A 17,873-nucleotide genomic window follows, 5' to 3' on the forward strand; every position below is an offset into this window, starting at 1 on the left:
GCTTTATCCTAATGACTATGCTAAGGTGGATGTTGTGTGTGATGATAGGGGTAAGCATACCCGGGTACCCGGTTGGGTATTTTGGACCTGGACCCGAAACCGGTTACACCGGGTACCAAAAATCTGGACCCCGAGCCGGAACCAGTTATATCGGGTCCTAAATATTTGGACATGGTATTGGATCCGGATGGGATTGGTTCCAAGACCGGGTACCCGGTGACTTTTTTTTAACAATTTTTAAAAAATTTGTTCCTACTAAATTGCTTATATGCTATATTTCTATGATAATGTAAAACCCGCAACCTGTACAATCTTAATTTATAACACACAATATTATACACATAATTATTAATAGGAGTACACATTAAAGCTAAAAATACATATAAATTACAAATTAAAAGTTCCTGGAAAAAGTTCCATAAAATTAAAAGTTTATACAAACCAACTAATATAAAAGTCCACTACACAATACAAAAGTAATAATACAAGCTCCAAGCCATTTGATTAATCCAATGATGGATCCAAGCATAAACCACATTATTCTAACTCCCTGTAAAACAAAAATAAAATAAAATTAGTGAGTAAAAAATTAATATAGCATAAAATTTTAATAAGAAAGAAGATAATAAAATAGACATTTACATCAATTGTTTCCTAAAATATCATCAACTTGTGTAAGCCCACTATTATCCAACTCTGTAAAAATAAAAATTATACACACGATTAGTAAGAGATTTAATCATTTAAGAGATAAATTAAAACATCTAAGATACATGGCAATACCTTCTTCATATTTTTCAACATCCTCTAGAAAGCGCTCAATGTCTACACTTATATTGATGCTCTTAGCCAATCTTGAGCTTAAACTAAAGCCTCCACAGTTTTGGACCCCAAACTACTACGAAATTGATCAAGGTTACGACCCGATGTACTAAATGCGGACTCACTAGAAACCGTAGAAACTGGTATAGCCAAAATATCCTTAGCCATTGTTGCTAATACTTTGTATTTCTCACTTTTTTCCTTCCACCATTGCAAAATATCAAACATATCCCCTTCAACCCTTTTCTCTCGAACTTCTTCAAGATAATTATCCAATTCACATTTTTCAACCAAACATTCACCTTCCTCCTCATCAAATTCATCATAAAACTTTTTTATTTGCTCATTATTTGATGAACTTGAATTTTCTTGACCATTATTATCCATACTAAAAAAAAAATTAGAATCACGAGCACCATTCTTGAAAAAGGAAGAAGCAACAATAGCATCATAATGGTTAAACAACTTCCAGAGCATATCATACAAATCATCACACATAACATCCACCTTGGCATGGTCATTAGGATAATGAGTTAAGTAAAAAACATTATGTTACAATTAAAATAGCATTACATTATACTTAGATGCAATATTTACCTTTTGAATTTCATGTGTTTCTCTCCTTTTGCTTACTAAAAAAATACCAATATGACTACACATTAAGATTTGAAAAGTCAACCGATACGTGAAGATGATTAAAGTGACCCAAAACCTTAAATCGGGTCGGTAATGGTGAGATAAAAGACGAAACCTAAAATCCATAATGGGGGTAAATGAAAAAATTTATGTCTTATTCCCACGTAGCCTAATTCACATTTTTTTTCTTCCTATTTTTGGATTAATAATAATTTGGTGACTTTACTTTATAGTGTGTAACGTGGATTAGTTGATTTCATTTTGTTACAACGACTGTTTTTGGGAAAGGATGTAATGATTTTTTTATGAACTACATCTTTTTATTTTAACATGAAAATAAAAGACAAGTACTTATTAAGTCACAATTGTATAGTTCATAATTATGTTAATTGCACTTATCACTCCGTAACACGTTCATGTGTATTTTGATAAATAGCATTTTCACTACATTTTAGAACTTCTGTATCGCACAAAAAATTACCAAGTTACCATTCAAATGAACAGTAATATGTGAATAAAATTTTCCTTGCGTCAACCCATAAATGCTTCCTTTACACACTATAAAAGAGAGGCTAGAATTGCATTAAAAATCCACCTTCTTCTTCACCTTATCTCTTACTGACCATAGTAGTAATTTATGGGTAAAAAAGGTATGAGTTCGCCACCGCCGGTTACAGTTCTCGATTTTGTCGCTGGGATTTCATCCACCTTTGTACCGGTTGGCCGACCCCGAACATTTGGTCGTCCCCCTCCTCCCCACCGGCGTAGAAGGTCCACCACGCTTGCTGATGCGTACCGCCGTCATCCAAGACGTCGCGGAGACCCCGATGCAGTTCTAGACGTCGAGGTTATGGAGCTTGAACCATAAAACGAGGAGCACGTTGTGCCTGAGAACGACGTGGAAGTGCCACCAGCAAGGGAAGAGGCCGCGGAAAATTCAACTCCATCGCCTCCTCAACCAGCTCCGCCGCAGCCGGAGGATCCAGCTCCTTCTGCATCACTACCGCTGCTGCCTGACAGTGGTTATGACTTCATGGGTGTCTCTCAGCCCCACCAGGTTGTAACTTGGAGGAGCGGGGGCTTTCTTCACGGCAGATCGGAGCCTGGTGGTGTCTGGTCAGAAAATAGCGGTTGTGCTTCACCCTTAATACTCACTTACCATGGTAGGTGTTGCGGTGAGGGGTCCTCTCAAGGAGACACTTCTACTATAATTAAGCCACTTGCTAGAAACCCTTTTAGGGAGCAATTGTCAAGGTCATACTATAGGTTTGACTCACTTCCTCTTGTTCCACCACATCCTATCCCGGATGGATCAAGGTCAATGAATATGTATCGACCACCAGATATTGTTGTTCGGGTGAAAACCTACACCTTCAGCGACCTGGATATTATGTACATCGTGAGGTAAGATGAGACATTTGACTATGTTTATCAAGATTATGTGGGGAGAGTTGATCGACAAAAAGATGAGATTGTTATCTGCAAGGATAAAATAACGGTGGTAGAAGCTTCTAACACTCCACAATCAGCTGGATTGGTAGGTGATTGGTAGGTGACTGTACGCTCTTTGTTGGCTAAAGGTATAATTCTTAACTCCCTTTATAGTTTAAGTAAGTAGTTTTGGTTTAAATATGCAAAATTATCGTTACATATGTCCAATTCTGTACTAAATTACTTATTTGTTTCGATTAACGCTTTGGGTAGGGGTGTATTTTACAAAAATGGTAATGTGATATGTGCCACGTGTGGGGTGAACATATGTGTAAATTCTTGACTTATGACACATGGTCTGACTTCCATTCATAATTTTTTTCTACAATTGTAACTTGCGATATGACACTTAAGATTTGTTTAGCTTAATACATGTACACAGCAATACTTGAGCACGACCACTAAGTCAATAAAGTCACACTTCTTTAAAAAAAATAAAATGGACAAGAGAAATCATAGCATGTTGGCGAAGTGAATTAGCTAGGTCCCCTTGACTTAGCTGTATTATGTTACCACTACGTACACACGGAGCAAAAAATATGGTTGTGGTCAACGAGTCGATTAATGTTAAAGATTGAGAGTCAACTATCAATGTGGACAATTTTTTTTGTGTATGAGAAAATAAGGGGAAAATAAAATTAGTAAGGAGTAGTACTGTGACTACTAAAACACCCTAGGTGAACTTTAAACCAAATTGCATCCATAGTGTGGGGTCTTAGACAATGCCAAGACCAACTAAATTCCTTGTTTAGATGGAAGGTTTCCTTAATTAAATTAGGAGAACACACTGGTTGATTTAAGTTGTGAAGAACATGTAGTTATTTGGGCTATTTGTAGGTTAAAAACTTGGATGGGAGTACATGACACAGTTGAGCGAATCAATTAAAATTTTCTACTATCTAAAATAAAGAAAATCAAAATTTTAATTATTAACATCGAAATGTTGTAGAATGATTAAGGGAATGTGTAGCAGTGCATAAAGTGCTGAAACAATTACAATATTAAATGTATTTTGAACCAAAATATGTTGAAAACTTTGTGTAGTTAATTTTTTTTTAATTGGTACGTAGAACCCAAAGCACAATGTCGACACACGATTTAGGCAATTTTATTTACGAGGCGTGGTTTCCTTCCCAAACAAGGTCAGGGTTCAAGGAAGGCCACATCAGAGGCTTGGCGACATCTTCGAGGAATGGGGCTTGCAGAGGAACCTTGCTCGTGGCCATATTGAAGTCATGTATGAAGACAAACACTACACCACGGTGGACACGGTTCAGGGAGTGGGTATTAAAAATGAGTATGACTTGTTTTTAATGCCTAATATAATCCATTCATATAGATTTCATATCTAGCTTGGCATGGATTATGGTGGTACTCTGATCGTTAGTGTTTTCTATTAGGAATCGGTTAATGTTATGTGTGGCAGTTCTAAGTTAAGTATTACAAAAGTCAACGTTGGTTTTGGCTAATCCATCTAAGTAAGAGTCCGGATCATATGTGATCACTTTTGGATGAGCAGCTATTTTTTAGGCCTAGTGGGGATTATTTGAAGCTGCTCTACTATATTAATTGTTTTATTATTAAGTTGTTTAATTAAGTTGTGTAATTAAGTAGTTGCACTCTATGTCACACCTGCGGTAGTAGTATAAAACATTTTAATTATGGTTAAGTAGCAAGTTGATTATGGAAGTATATGTATGTTTAAGGAACTATGTATGACCATTTAGCTTTAGAAATAGCCTTGTATCTGTACTAGTTATTTGGTATCTTTATTTTATTTAAAGTATTTATTGTTGTTGAAGATTTGATTTGTACCAAGCTTTCGTCTTCTATTTTCGATAAGTATGTGACTCATCTCTATTTTATGTATCAGTACAACTTTTCTTGTGATTTGATTCATCTATGACTCTAGCCTTTATAATGATGGAACTAAAGGATCATTTGCCAAATTGGTTGAGTAACAATTTGTATTTCAAAACTGAGTACAATTTTTTAATGTTATACTAGCTAAGGTATTCTTTTGAAGGAAAAAAGGGTTACTGAATTAAACCCTTCAAGACCATACAATAAACCAATGTGCATTGCCCTTGTGGATGTTGATGTGATGAAGCTTTATTGGTATGCACAAAATGGAGGCGTAATGCATTAGATGAATTTGAGATGATGGTTACCAACTTTCATTAACTACTAAGGTGTACAATAATAAATCTTCACCTTTGGCTTAGTATAAAAGAGTACTACTGCCTTGTATCCCCATCCAATGTCTCATTTCCTCACTGGTCACTCACTTTTACACTAAAACTATTTGTGTTTTTGCAATTTTCTAGCAAAAGCAGCAATGGATAGGTTGCTTGTAAGCAACATGTCCAAATATGACCCACTGATCTTGGCTTGCCCACTAGGCCTAGCAGCTGGGCCAAATCCACCTCTCGTTGCACAGCTCGCGCTAGAGTAGGGGTATGAAAGTGAAGATGAGGCTGAGTATGATGAGCGCCTCATCAACAACTTCTTACGACATCGGATCTCCCCCTTATTACCTGTTCAACTACTCTCCATTATTCAACCACTGCCTTTTAGAAACCCTCAGGACCCCATCAGTCCTTGGTCCAACAAGGAAAGAATCAAGGCAAGTGCTGCGGTGAGAGTCAGATTGGCTCGTTTCAGAAATTTTGTTAATAGGGCAAAGCCAAGAAAATGGCTCAGCAAGTACTTTGGAAATCGTGTAAACCCTAGCACAAGGAATGCTTGATAATGTGTAAGTGAAGGGTGATTTGTGTACTACGGAAAAGTGACTCATAAATTTATTTAGCAAGGGTGTTTAACTCATTATGTGTGCCTACATCTGCTATCTGATGCTAAGTTATTTCTTCATGTAGTAACTAAATATTGTTTCTATATAGGTGTTTTTGAATTAATTTTTAGTAATGTATGGTGCACTAAATATTTTGGTGTTTATGGAAATAGTTTTAGTAATTTATGGTGCACTCACTGTATGTTTGCCCTACTTCATGTTTTGTGTCTAATTTATGATCGTGTAACGTCTTAAGCACAATAACAACAGTTTCATCATCTACCATGGCAGCACCATCACAAATCGGTTCAAATGCAGAAATTAGCTTGTTGTGTCTTTTCACTTCTATAGTGTCCGAAGGATCATGATAAGCCACCTTAACTAGAGTGTGTTTGCGAAATATGTCTTTCCGCCACCAATTTAAAATGTACTTACTTGGAATGTCAAAAACCATATTCAAATCTAACACCCTCATCATGTGTTTACACATAATACCATGCGTCTCAAATTTCCGACATTTACATGAAACCTCTCTACTTTTGTTGTTGTACTGCACAGAATAAAGCCTCTTACGATCGGTTATGAACTCCTCACTTGACCCCTCCAACACAATCCAAACACACGATCCTCAACAATAATTCAATCGAATACATTCCGTTTGGACTTCTTGAAATTTGCAGTCTGTGTAAATTTTCTGAAAAACCTTCTCCACCTTATACCCGGTAGCTAGTCTTCGAATATACTTGCAACAATTTGCATCAGCATCCGTTTCATCGCAAACCCTTTTCCTCATGGCTTGTGAATATTTGAGGGGAAACTCATATAGTTTGGTGTTCCGGGTCAAAAAGCCATCAAAAAAGCTATTAATACTCTCCACACGTTGTGTTGTCTTCAAACCAGCCCAGAAATACTCCTTCATGAAAGCTGGTACCCACATGTGATGCTCTTTGTACAAATAGCTAAGCCACTCAATCCTATCGAGCTTGTACTATGTAATAAATTCATTCCAACGGTCCTCAAATTCTAGGACGGTCAGACTCATACACAACAACCTTCAACTCTTTCTTCGATTCATTGTAGCTAATTCACCAACGACAAAAAAAAAAGGAAAACAAGCATGAGTAACTTTTCATTTAATTTCACACAATTTATACAAACACCGACAAAGACTAAAAAATACATAAACTTTTGCAGTTAGAAAATTAAAATCAAATCACAAGAGTAGAGCAATACCCATCACATTTCCCAAGTTTTTCAGGGATCTTCTTCATTATGTGCCAAATACACCACCAATGACGAGTTTCCGGCATGGTTTCCTCTAGGGGCTTCCTCATAGCCGGGGCCTGACCAGTAAGAATAGCTAAAGGCGCACGGTTGTTCATGCAAGACAACCATTGATTAAACACCCATGTGAATGTATCGCAGTCCTCGTGGGAAACAAGCGCACATCCTAGCAGGATAGAGTGTGGTTTACCCCAACAAAATTAGCAAATGGAAGGTCATAATTATTTGTAAGATAAGTTGCATCGAAGCAAACAACATCACCAAACTCCTCATAGGCCGCACGACTCCTTGCATCAACCCAAAAGACATCCTTTAATCTACCCATTTCATCCAAACGTTGTGCATGGTAGAAATTTTGGTTGTCTGCTTGCATTTGTTCAAAATACACCATCATTGCAGCTGAATCACCACCCACCATTCTCAACTTCTTTACCTTATAAACTTCGTGTTGAAGGTCTTTCACTGTCAGCCGCAACCTTTCTTCTACATCACTATCATTTTCTAAGCACCCATGAATTTGCGAAACTGGTACACCTTTATCATGATATTTCAACAACTTCCTCCTAACACTTGATGTGAGTTTCTTCATTTGGTACTCCTTCACAAGCTTTGCATCATCTGGTTTTGGAGAATGGTTAGCATGCTCCAACTCCACTCTCCTTATAACCCAACCCCCTTCACTACACCGCCCTGCATATATCATTGCCTTACACTCACACTTCTTAGACTTTCTCTTTCTCCTACTAAGCTCATCCTCACAAACTTTTGCACCAGCCACCCCAACTGTACCACCAACTTCCATTGCTTTTGCCCTTTTTTTGGCTTCCCTAACAGCCCTCATATTTGGCCTACCCCAACACTCAAACCTCCAAGTAATAGCAATCCTATCCCAAAGACCATCCTTGGAGTACACACCAACAACCCTACTCACACCAAACCCTTTTTGTTGTGCGAATTCTTTGTAATAAAATTCAACATCTTGCTAAGTCTTAAAAATCATTCCCACACAAGGAGCATTGACAACATTAAATCCACTACCACGATTACTATCGACTTCAGCTTCCATAGTCTCTACTGTGTTAAAGGGAGGACAAAATTCTTGCCCCTCACAACACGTACTCTCCTCTCATTGCGGCTAGTGTTGTAAACCCATCACCTGTGGGATTTAACTCCTCCACACTAACTTCACCACTAACACCATTAACCAAATCATCCTCTACCATAAGGGGATTAACGCCACTTCCCAAATCACACACTCCGTTACCACCTTCACCACCTACAAATCCTACGTCCTCCATTTTATAAATCCTGATTCCCACCCCTACACCAACAGAAATCTGTGCAGAAATCGGGCCTTTTAAAATATTTTTAACAAAATGCAATCCAGAAAACACATATACATCTAACTCCTACCATTCTTCAATATCACTAATAAATAAATACACATCCAGAACAAGCTTTAACAATCACTACACTACATCATTGAGTGAGCCGTTATGCAATACAATATATAGAATGTCAATATCTTCACAGTACATATGCGCGTCTCGATATTCCAAAAAATGAATAACATTCAACACACAATCTCAAATATATTTTACACAAACATGCCCACACAAGAGACAAAACTATTTCAGTAATCAATTTCAATAATCAATTTCAATAATCATGTTATTACTATATTACCAAAACAATTTCTATAATCATGCTTGGAAATGACCAGGTAATAAAATTTCAAAATCACTATAAAAAATCAAAATACCAACACATGCGACCCCAACTCGCTAAATTTTACAACAACAAAAACACAAATCAAATTAACTCACTTACATACTAACGGAGAACCCCGTCTATAGAGGCTTCAATGCTCCAGTTCCCCCGTGATCCAAACCCTAGCCCCTTCTCAAGCGACAACAAGGTAATCAGCTATGCTTGTAAACCGCAGACAAAACTCAACCACCCACGAAAAACTATGAATAGGATACTTCGGACAGAAATCGTTAATTAACGTCGTGAATTGGAACGGTCAGATTTTTTTCAGATGTAAAGCTACGTGGAAGAACCAATCAACTACAAAATCCAACAGGTACCAAAGTCAGAGATTACTACAACCCACGAAAGAGCTAACTACAACCCACGTAGGACTATATAAACATTGTACGTTTATCAACTATATAAACTGGGGCGCGTAATAACAAATATTTAATAATAATAATAATAATAATAATAATAATAAATAATAATAATAGTTAATAATTAATAATAATAATAATAATAATAAATCTGCTCTGCTCTACTCAAATCTGCTACGTTGATCCCTTTTCTGCACTACTCAGAAGCTCAAAAAAATAGGGTCTTAGCATATTTTTTAGGTTGCAAATAGATTTGGCTAAATCATTATCGTTATCAAATATTTGATCAATTGAGATTTGGTAACAATTATCTTTACCTAAAGGTAAGGGATTCCACCCATTTGTTACCAGTCTAAAACCTATGTTAACAAATACCTTACCTTCTTCAAACACAAATGGTTTCCTTTCTATAATTCAACCAAACAAATGAAAATAAAGGTAGTACTACTAGTAACATGATTCCTTTCCCACTTCTTATTTCCTTCCTTTTCACTTCCTTTTCCATTATTCTAACCAAACGCCCCCTAAAAGCTAAAAGATCAGCCATTGATGTTTATGTAGGGGTGTGTAGTATTTGGATTACAAGATTTAAAAGCCGATGTTTCTATTCAATTCAAATTTAATTATTAAGTTGATGAATTTGATTTGAAATTTACATTGAATTGAATTAAATTGGATTGGATTGAAATTTTTTGGAAATTGGGTTCTTTAATTAGATTGGTATCATTGGTTTCTTGAACTTACGTGGAACCAAAAAATATAATTAACCGAAATATGAATGGGCCGGGTGTGTTTTTAAATACTTCCTTTGTATGTTAAAACTTGCCCCATTTTCAGACACGGTGTTTTATGATGAATAGTGAAAATTATTATTTTGCAATGAAAATGAGATTGGTTGAAGAATAAAAACTTTTTTAAAAAAAGTCAAAATAAGTATAAGTGGGGAGGATATGCAATATGAAAAATAACTTTTTCTAAAAATTACCTAATAAAACCTAAAATTTGTGAGAAAAAACTTAATAAAAAAATGTTATTGTAAGAAACCACCTAATAAAAGGTAAAATGTTGTAAGATACTAGCTTTGACCGATTTTCCATTATTGATTGAATTTTACGACGTTGATCCACCTTATACACTGGTTTTCAAGGTGGTAAAATTATTTTCGGGGTGGTTGGAGGATATTACGAGTCGGTGAGCGTAGATTAGTGCTTCGGGACGGTGGTTTTTGGGGTTAGATGTGGTGGTTTTGAGGTTGAAAGGTGGTCTAGGTGTGGTGGAGGCGATTTCAAGCAAATTAAATTAGTTTTGGGAATGAAAGCGAAAGCGGTGGTTTATACAGTGTTTTGAGGTCGGTCAACAGTGAAATCCGGAGTAGGTAGGAACGTAGTATTTTACAACATTTTACCTTTTCTTATTAGATAGATTTTACAACATTTTACCTTTATTAAGTAATTTATTACAACAATTTTTTATTAGATACTTTCTCACAAAATCTAGCTGAGTTTTATTAGATAGCGTTTTTTTTACAAAAAGTCTTATGAAAAATACTAAAAATATGATATGAGGAAACCACCAATGGAGAAGAAAATAGTAAGCGGTCGTTTGGTTCGCAAAGGGGAAAGGGAATGATTTAAAGAAAGGGAAAGAGTGGGAATGGAAAGCAATTCCCTAATTTATTATCGGTTGTTTATTTTACTTCAAAAGAATGGAATGAAGTTGAAAACAATTGCACAGCCAACAAGGGCAACAACCAACTCCGATCTAGCCTCCTACCCCCAGTGCCGTCGAGCTCCCCCACCCCCCTTCATCGGCCCCCACCCTCTCTTCCGGCGAAGCTACTCCCCTTTCCCTGCAACATCGCCACCCCTCCCTCATCTACCACCGCACCAACTCCATGGGTAAATGTGGATGTCATCCCTCTGTAATACCCTAAACTTTTCTACTTTAAGTTTCGAGGACGAAACTTGTTTTAAAGAGGGTAGATTGTAATACTCGAATATTTTAAGATTTTATGCGATAGTTGTGTTGGTTAGGTGATAGTTGCGGTGGTTGGACGGTGGTGTTGGTGGTCAGTATGTGTTTTTAAGGGTGGTCAAGGTAGTTGGCTGAAGAGGATTTTGGGGGTTTGAGTGATTCCCTTTGGGGAGGGGGTGGGTAATTAGAGTAGAGGAAAATGGGGTGATGAGAGGGGTAAAGGGAGTTATTGATTTTGTCTATCAAACATCAACAAAGGGATTCATGGTAGTTGATTCCCTTTTCCCTTGTTGAATACCCCCAACCAAACGACCCCTAAAAGATTCCAAAAAAGGGTTGGGGGGAGGTTGTTAAACAGCGACCTCAATTCTCCATTTACCGCTCACAAAATAAAAGTTATTTTACGAACATACCCTTATTTTACCACCCTCTCTCTCTAAACTACCATCATTATCACCACCGTACCACACCACATCCTCTTCCCTTTTACACAACAGAACCACCACCATCCACACACTACACAAACCACCACATTAATTATTTTTATTTTTTCTTGAAAGGCAAAAGTGCCTACTTTTATTTTTTTGAAAATCATGGGTGAAAGACCAGAGAAAAAATATAAATCTGAGCGGTTATATGTAAAAACGCCCAAAATTTTCGTACAACCGTGTGGGTTACAAAAATTTTAGGCGTTTTCGCCTTGGTAGTTTAGGTTTGCTTTTTTTGGACAATCATGACAGAAACGCCAAGGTTTTTCATAGCACCGTATGCGGTTATATGAAATTTCTAGGCATTTTTAAGAATATCATGGTTAAACATCCCAAAAATTTCGTATAACGTAACCATGCGGGTTTACGAATTTTTGTGTTTTCAACCTTAATTAAATGGTTATGGCTTTGTCAGAACATACAAAAAAAAGTATCACCATATTTTTTCTGACGAATGTCCCTTAATTGGTGGTGGCGTGGTGGTTTAATTTGTTAGGAGGAGAGCGAATGTTCTCGAGTTAGAGCGGTGAAGAACTGAAAACCGTAGAGTATATGAAAATGGTAAATTCGTCCATTCATTTTAAATGTGGGTGTTACTCGGTAAAATAAGGGCCTCGTTTAGTGTTTCACAAAATAAAAAGGGAATGGAGAAATAATAAAATATGGTCGTAAAAGGAAGTGGAGCAAGTAATAAAAACAAAAAGAGTATAAGGATTGTTCTCACATAGTTATGCTTTGCAATCTGATGTCTTAGCCTGTACGAGGTAGGGGTGAGCATGAGACGAGTACCCGTACCGTTATACTAACGGTTCGGGAACCCAATAACCATTATCACTAAAAGTGATAACTATAAATCTAACTGATAAGTTTGGGTACCCGGACTTCGGGTACTTCAAATCGGTTATCGGGTATCCGATGAAGTATCCAATAATGATTATTAGATTTAATAATGTGGTTATTATAATATCATTTAACATAAATTAACAACAATACCACATGATCTTGACCAAATTATTAATAATACTACTAATCATTAATATTATAAAGTGGTTATGAAGTAAAGTAAGAGTTTAGATTATGGAAAAATAGATTTAAGTATGAAAAAAAAACCAAAAAATTGCTTATCGAATCGGATCGGGTAACCGTTAATTTTAACATGATACCTAATAACCATACCCGATAACAAATTATCAGAATGGGTACCCGAACCGTTATGTTTATCGGATCGGGTACCCTAATATTCGAAACGGTTACGGATCAGGTTTTCGGTCTTTTGGGTAGTTTTGCTCGGCCCTAAGTGCAATCTATTTAGTTAACTGACTTGGACTATTACATTATGATTTCAATACTTGGACACTTATTATGGGTTTGGACAAAATTTATTTTGATAATGCATTTTTAATTGTAAATCGCAATTTTAGTTTTTATAATAATCGCATTAGTTTGTTTCCTTGAAAAATAAAATCACATTAGTTAGGCCCTAATTAAAAAAATTCAATGTATTTTAATTCATATATTCGTATCAAATTTTTAGAATCGAATTTTAATTTGGATTAGATTTGGTAAGAAATTTGAATCGAATTAGATTAAATTTTATTTCGGATGGATTAAATTTGCCCAAGATCCAAAACAAAACCAAATGTACACGCATACGGTCCAACATTTATTACAAAATTGGTATGAATACTCCCTTTAATATACTTCGAAATTAGAGTACGTAGAGTTCTCAACTTCTCATATTGCCAGATAATAACTAAACTTTAACCAAAATTTCAGCTTTATCCCTTAACTTTAAATGCCTCATAGTGTTCAATCCTTTAAAGTGAACAAAAACCTTGTAAACTTACTGAAATCGCTATTATTTATTTATTTTTCAATCCACTCATTTACATTAAGTGCCTCCCAAAAATAAAGGTAAATTTGAAAAACATTATGTCTTTTACGAGCAAAAGGAGATTTTGGGATAAATTCTCACCCCCGCTCTTGTGGCTCTGCAAATACCCAAAAAAGAGAAAAAAAAACAAACAAATAATTTGAATTATAGTGTTTAAACTAATATATTTGTTTGCAAAATGCATATACAAATACTCTTAATTTATGTTGTGTTTTAATTTCTTTTAGTTATTACCAAGTCTTACAGTTGTTGGCTAAGTATAGAACTTTGTCCTTATAATAATTGCGAATGTGATTGTAAGTACATTTGAGAAGGGAAATTGAAGATGGTCTATTTAGTATTTATGTTGTGTTGAAAATAAGGTTGCACAACAAAGTGGAACACACACCAACATATGCTTCATAGCTAAATACTCTTCTAATCTACGTTTTTTTCAAAGTTATTATCAGTATTGCCTATAGCAATAATATAGAACTGATATATGTATTGTAGCCTTGTAGCCGTGTAGGCCACTATCTAACACCCTTCTAAAGTTACTAACACATGTCTAGTATAAACTCTTCTTACAAATTGCGGGAACACTATTTTACTATCATAAGATGGTCCTTTAGCATGATCAAATAAGAATGAGTTGATGTATCTATTTTAAATATTTCCTACGTTCTTTTATTATCGCACCATATAGGTTAGAGACAATATTTTTGGGTGGTAAAAAAAAAGGTGGAGTGAAGGGTAAAAGTACTACATTAACTATATGATGTAAGCATTTACTAAATGATCAAATGTTAAAAGTAAGGGTATATTGGGGTTTTGCAGCGTGAACATAGTCATTTTGTTTCCTTAAATGGGTAATGTGCAATATTTGTGAAACTTCCTTAAAAAGCAGGTGGTGCAATAATTAAAAAACGGAAGAAGTAGATTACATTCCCCATCTCGAGGTCATATTTCTGCTTAAGAGCTCTTTTGAGTGATTTTTTTTATACCAATGCGTGTTTTATACTTTTTTGTAGCTTGGTGAATGTATTTTCGTAGGCATATTGAGCCACTGCAAAAATGTTAAAAATGGATCACGTTATATGACTAAATTGTTCAAAAACCCAAGGGAATCAAAATCCAAGGTTTTGCAAAACTTTTACCAGAAGGCCAACAATCAAGCTTAATATATAGCTAGGCAAATAAAAAAAAAACCCAAGAAAATCAAGCCCAAAGGACCAAATTCAAGGGCCTAAAGATTTAGTTAAAACGCGTTACAGAGATAGTTTGAGAACGATCAAATACACCAAAGCCCGATCGGGCAAGCTCGCACCAAGAAAACTGTTGTCAACAACTGGGGCCGATCGGTGTAATACCCCGTATTTTTATACGTATTTTATTTAAAATAAGTATTTTGAGAAGTATTTAAATAAATTGAAATGTTTTATTTAAAGTGTTTTAATTATTCATTTTAAGAAGTTTAAAGATACTTTATTAAAGGAAAGTTTATTTAATTAATTAGGAATTAATTATTTTATTTAAGTTGGAGTTTAATTCACTACGTGAAAAATTGAATTTGGCACCGGTTCAAACCCGGCCTAAGGTACCGGTTTGAACCAGTGCCAATGTGGGGGGTGCCAAAAAGGGGTATAAAAAGGCACCGGTTCAAACCGGTGCCAAAACTTTAAATTGGCACGGTTAACCGGTGCCAAAAAGTACCTACAAAATTTAATTCACCACTTTTGGCACCGGTTAACCGGTGCCAAAAGTGCCAAAATTTTTTTTTCTTCTTAAAAATTAAATAAACTACAATTAAATGAAAATACACAATATAAATCGAACATCACAACATATAAATCAAATCTGTTCAATATATATATAATCAAAAAAAAATTACAGTATAGATCAATAAAAAAAAAATTACAACATATAAATCAAAATAAAAAAATTACAACATATGAATAAAAAAAAAATACAATATAAATCAAAATAAAAATTTACAACTTTACAATAAAAAAAAACCCATACAACATCTAAATCAATATACTTGCATCTTGATTCTTCAATTTAAGATCTAAGTACCTGCACCAATTAAAACAACCAAAATAAATTGATTAAAAAGATTTAATTAAGCTGCAAAAAAAATTTTAAAAAAAAAATCCAAAAAATCGAAAAAATAAAAAAGAAAAGCAGTTGAAAAGAAAAAAAACACCCAGAACATCAGATAAAAAGAAAATCGAAAAATAAAAATATTAAAAAAAACCCAGAAAAAAAATCGAATAAAATCAAAATCAAAATCGAAATCATAAAAAAAAAACCCAGAAAATAAATATAATTAAATTCGATTAAAAAAAACCCAGAAAATAAATATTAAAAAATTCAAATCCAGAAAATAAATTAAAAAACCCCAGTATTCGAAACCCAGAAAACAAAAAATTTAAAATCAAAAAAAAAAAATTGAAATCTGGAAAAAAAAAACCCAGAGATCGAAAAACAAAAATGAAATCGAAAATAAAATAAACCCAGAGATCCAAAATCAAAAATGAAAATCGAAAAAAAAAAACCAATAAGAAGAGAATTGAAATGGGAAAAAAAAAACCCAGGAAAAAAAACCTAAAAATCACGAAAATAAAAACCCCAAACCGCATGCATTAACCCAAAATAATCAATTATTTTAACAGAAAATTAACCCAGAAATCGAAATTGAAATTGAAAAACAAAATCAAAATCGAATAAAACACAATAAAAAAAAATCGAAAAGAAAAATCCAGAAATAGAAAAAAATAATCGAAAAAAGAATTATAAAAACCCAGAAATCGAAATTGAAAAAATCAAAATCGAAAATAAACTTGGAATTATAAAAAACCAGAAATCGGAATAAACAATCAAAATCGAAATAATTGAAAAAATAAAAAAAAATTGAAATCGAAAAACCCAGAAATCGATTGAAATGGAAAAAAAAAAAAACAAGAAATCGATTGAAAAACCTCAAAATCGCTGTTGCATGTTGTTGTCTTCGATTTGTTGGTGGTTTTTGAGTGATGATAGAAAGGAGGAGGTAGGAGATCCAGAAAGATAAAGAGGCGAAAGAGGAGAAGAGGAGAGGAGATAGAAAGAGGAGAGGAGAGGAGAGAGAAAGAGAACGGCCTAATGAATTGGCTAGGGTTTGGGGGTAGTTTATAAGGGCGGTTTTTTTTTTTATATTTAAATGACCCGGTTCGAAAAGGCACCGGTTCAAACCGGTGCTCTTTTTATTTTTGGCACCGGTTTGGGTTGAACCGGTACCTTTTCTATTTGTGTAAAATTGCGCCCAATTTTGGGCCGGTTTAGGGCACCGGTTTGGCCTGAACCGGTGCCTTTATGGGGGTGCCTTATTGTATTTTTCTACTAGTGATTTAAGAAAGTTTTATTTTAGTAAAGTTTTATTAGGGAAGGGATTAGGAAAGATTAAAAAGGGAAAGTTTAGGAAGAAGGGTTTCTAGAGAAGAGGTATAAATATTCAACACTTGAGGCAAATCAAACTTTGCCCAGAGTAGAGAAAACCCAAGGTAAACTTCTCTCCCTTTCTCCTTATTTTTCTTTTTCTTTCTTTTTCCCCTTCCCCTTCTCGGCCCTCGCCCTCTCCGCTGGCCACCACCACCACCAATGGGCCCGCCGACCACCAGCAGCACCAGCCGCCGGCAGTGGCTGTCGGCTGCCTAGTTTTTTTCGAACAAAAAAAAATAATAAATCTTTTGTTTTAAAAACTAGTTTAATCCTAGATCTAATTATTAATTATGAGCTTTGTGATTTGATTGTGATGTTTGATTATGAGTATCGTGTAAATTAATTTTCAGATTTTATTTTAAATTGAAAAGCCCTAATTTTAAAACCCTAGAGTCTTGAATTATTAGTTATTTAAGGATTATGATATACAATGGTTTAAACCTTTGATTTAAATGTTTTAAGGCCTAACTAGTTATTGGCCCGGGCGATGCCTCGGGTCATTATAAATTTATTACTTTAATCGAACTATAAATATTTTGGCTTGTTTTTCATTGAGAGCTTAAGTGGTGGTTTTATTTATTTATTTATTTATTTATTTAATATGATAGCTTAAGTAGTTTGTTGCTTGTATGAATTGGTTTGATTATAAGAATAATTTTTTTACATTAAAATCATAAAAATATGATAAATCAAATCTTTATAAATTTGATGTCAAAATATATACTACTCCATAATGTAAAAAAATATTTTATTCTATGATTACTATTTTATGAGTTAATGCACAGAATAAAAATGGAGTAATGTTATTTCTTACTAACTTTATTATGTACGGAGTAATTATTAAGGAGTTACAGTCTAAGGGAAATTGTCATGCATATGAAGAGTTTATCAATTAAACTTAA

The 17,873-nt window shown here is 34.7% G+C and overlaps 1 protein-coding gene and 1 long non-coding RNA gene across 2 annotated transcripts; both read right to left on the reverse strand.

Moving 5' to 3' along the window:
- Nucleotides 1-290: 290 nt before the first annotated feature.
- LOC110712949 lies at nt 291-1,265 on the reverse strand. Its single transcript, XR_002509737.1, has 2 exons — nt 643-1,265; nt 291-550 (listed from the first exon to the last, which is right to left on the reverse strand). It is a non-coding gene; the product is annotated as an uncharacterized LOC110712949 (long non-coding RNA).
- A 4,804-nt stretch (nt 1,266-6,069) lies between these two features.
- Nucleotides 6,070-9,144, reverse strand: LOC110712902 (protein FAR1-RELATED SEQUENCE 8-like). The gene is made up of 3 exons (XM_021891362.1): nt 8,855-9,144; nt 6,974-8,361; nt 6,070-6,820 (listed from the first exon to the last, which is right to left on the reverse strand). The coding sequence occupies exon 2, from the start codon at nt 7,863-7,865 to the stop codon at nt 7,191-7,193; it is 675 nt and encodes a 224-aa protein (XP_021747054.1). The 5' UTR covers nt 7,866-8,361; nt 8,855-9,144; the 3' UTR covers nt 6,070-6,820; nt 6,974-7,190.
- Nucleotides 9,145-17,873: the final 8,729 nt, after the last annotated feature.

The sequence above is a fragment of the Chenopodium quinoa genome, unplaced genomic scaffold (assembly GCF_001683475.1).
Source record: "Chenopodium quinoa cultivar QQ74 unplaced genomic scaffold, ASM168347v1, whole genome shotgun sequence".
NCBI lineage: Eukaryota > Viridiplantae > Streptophyta > Magnoliopsida > Caryophyllales > Amaranthaceae > Chenopodium > Chenopodium quinoa.

What these genes read in the sequence shown, in the direction of transcription:
- LOC110712902 (XM_021891362.1), bottom strand. Translation starts at nt 7,865, where the DNA reads ATGAGGGCTGTTAGGGAAGCCAAAAAAAGGGCAAAAGCAATGGAAGTT.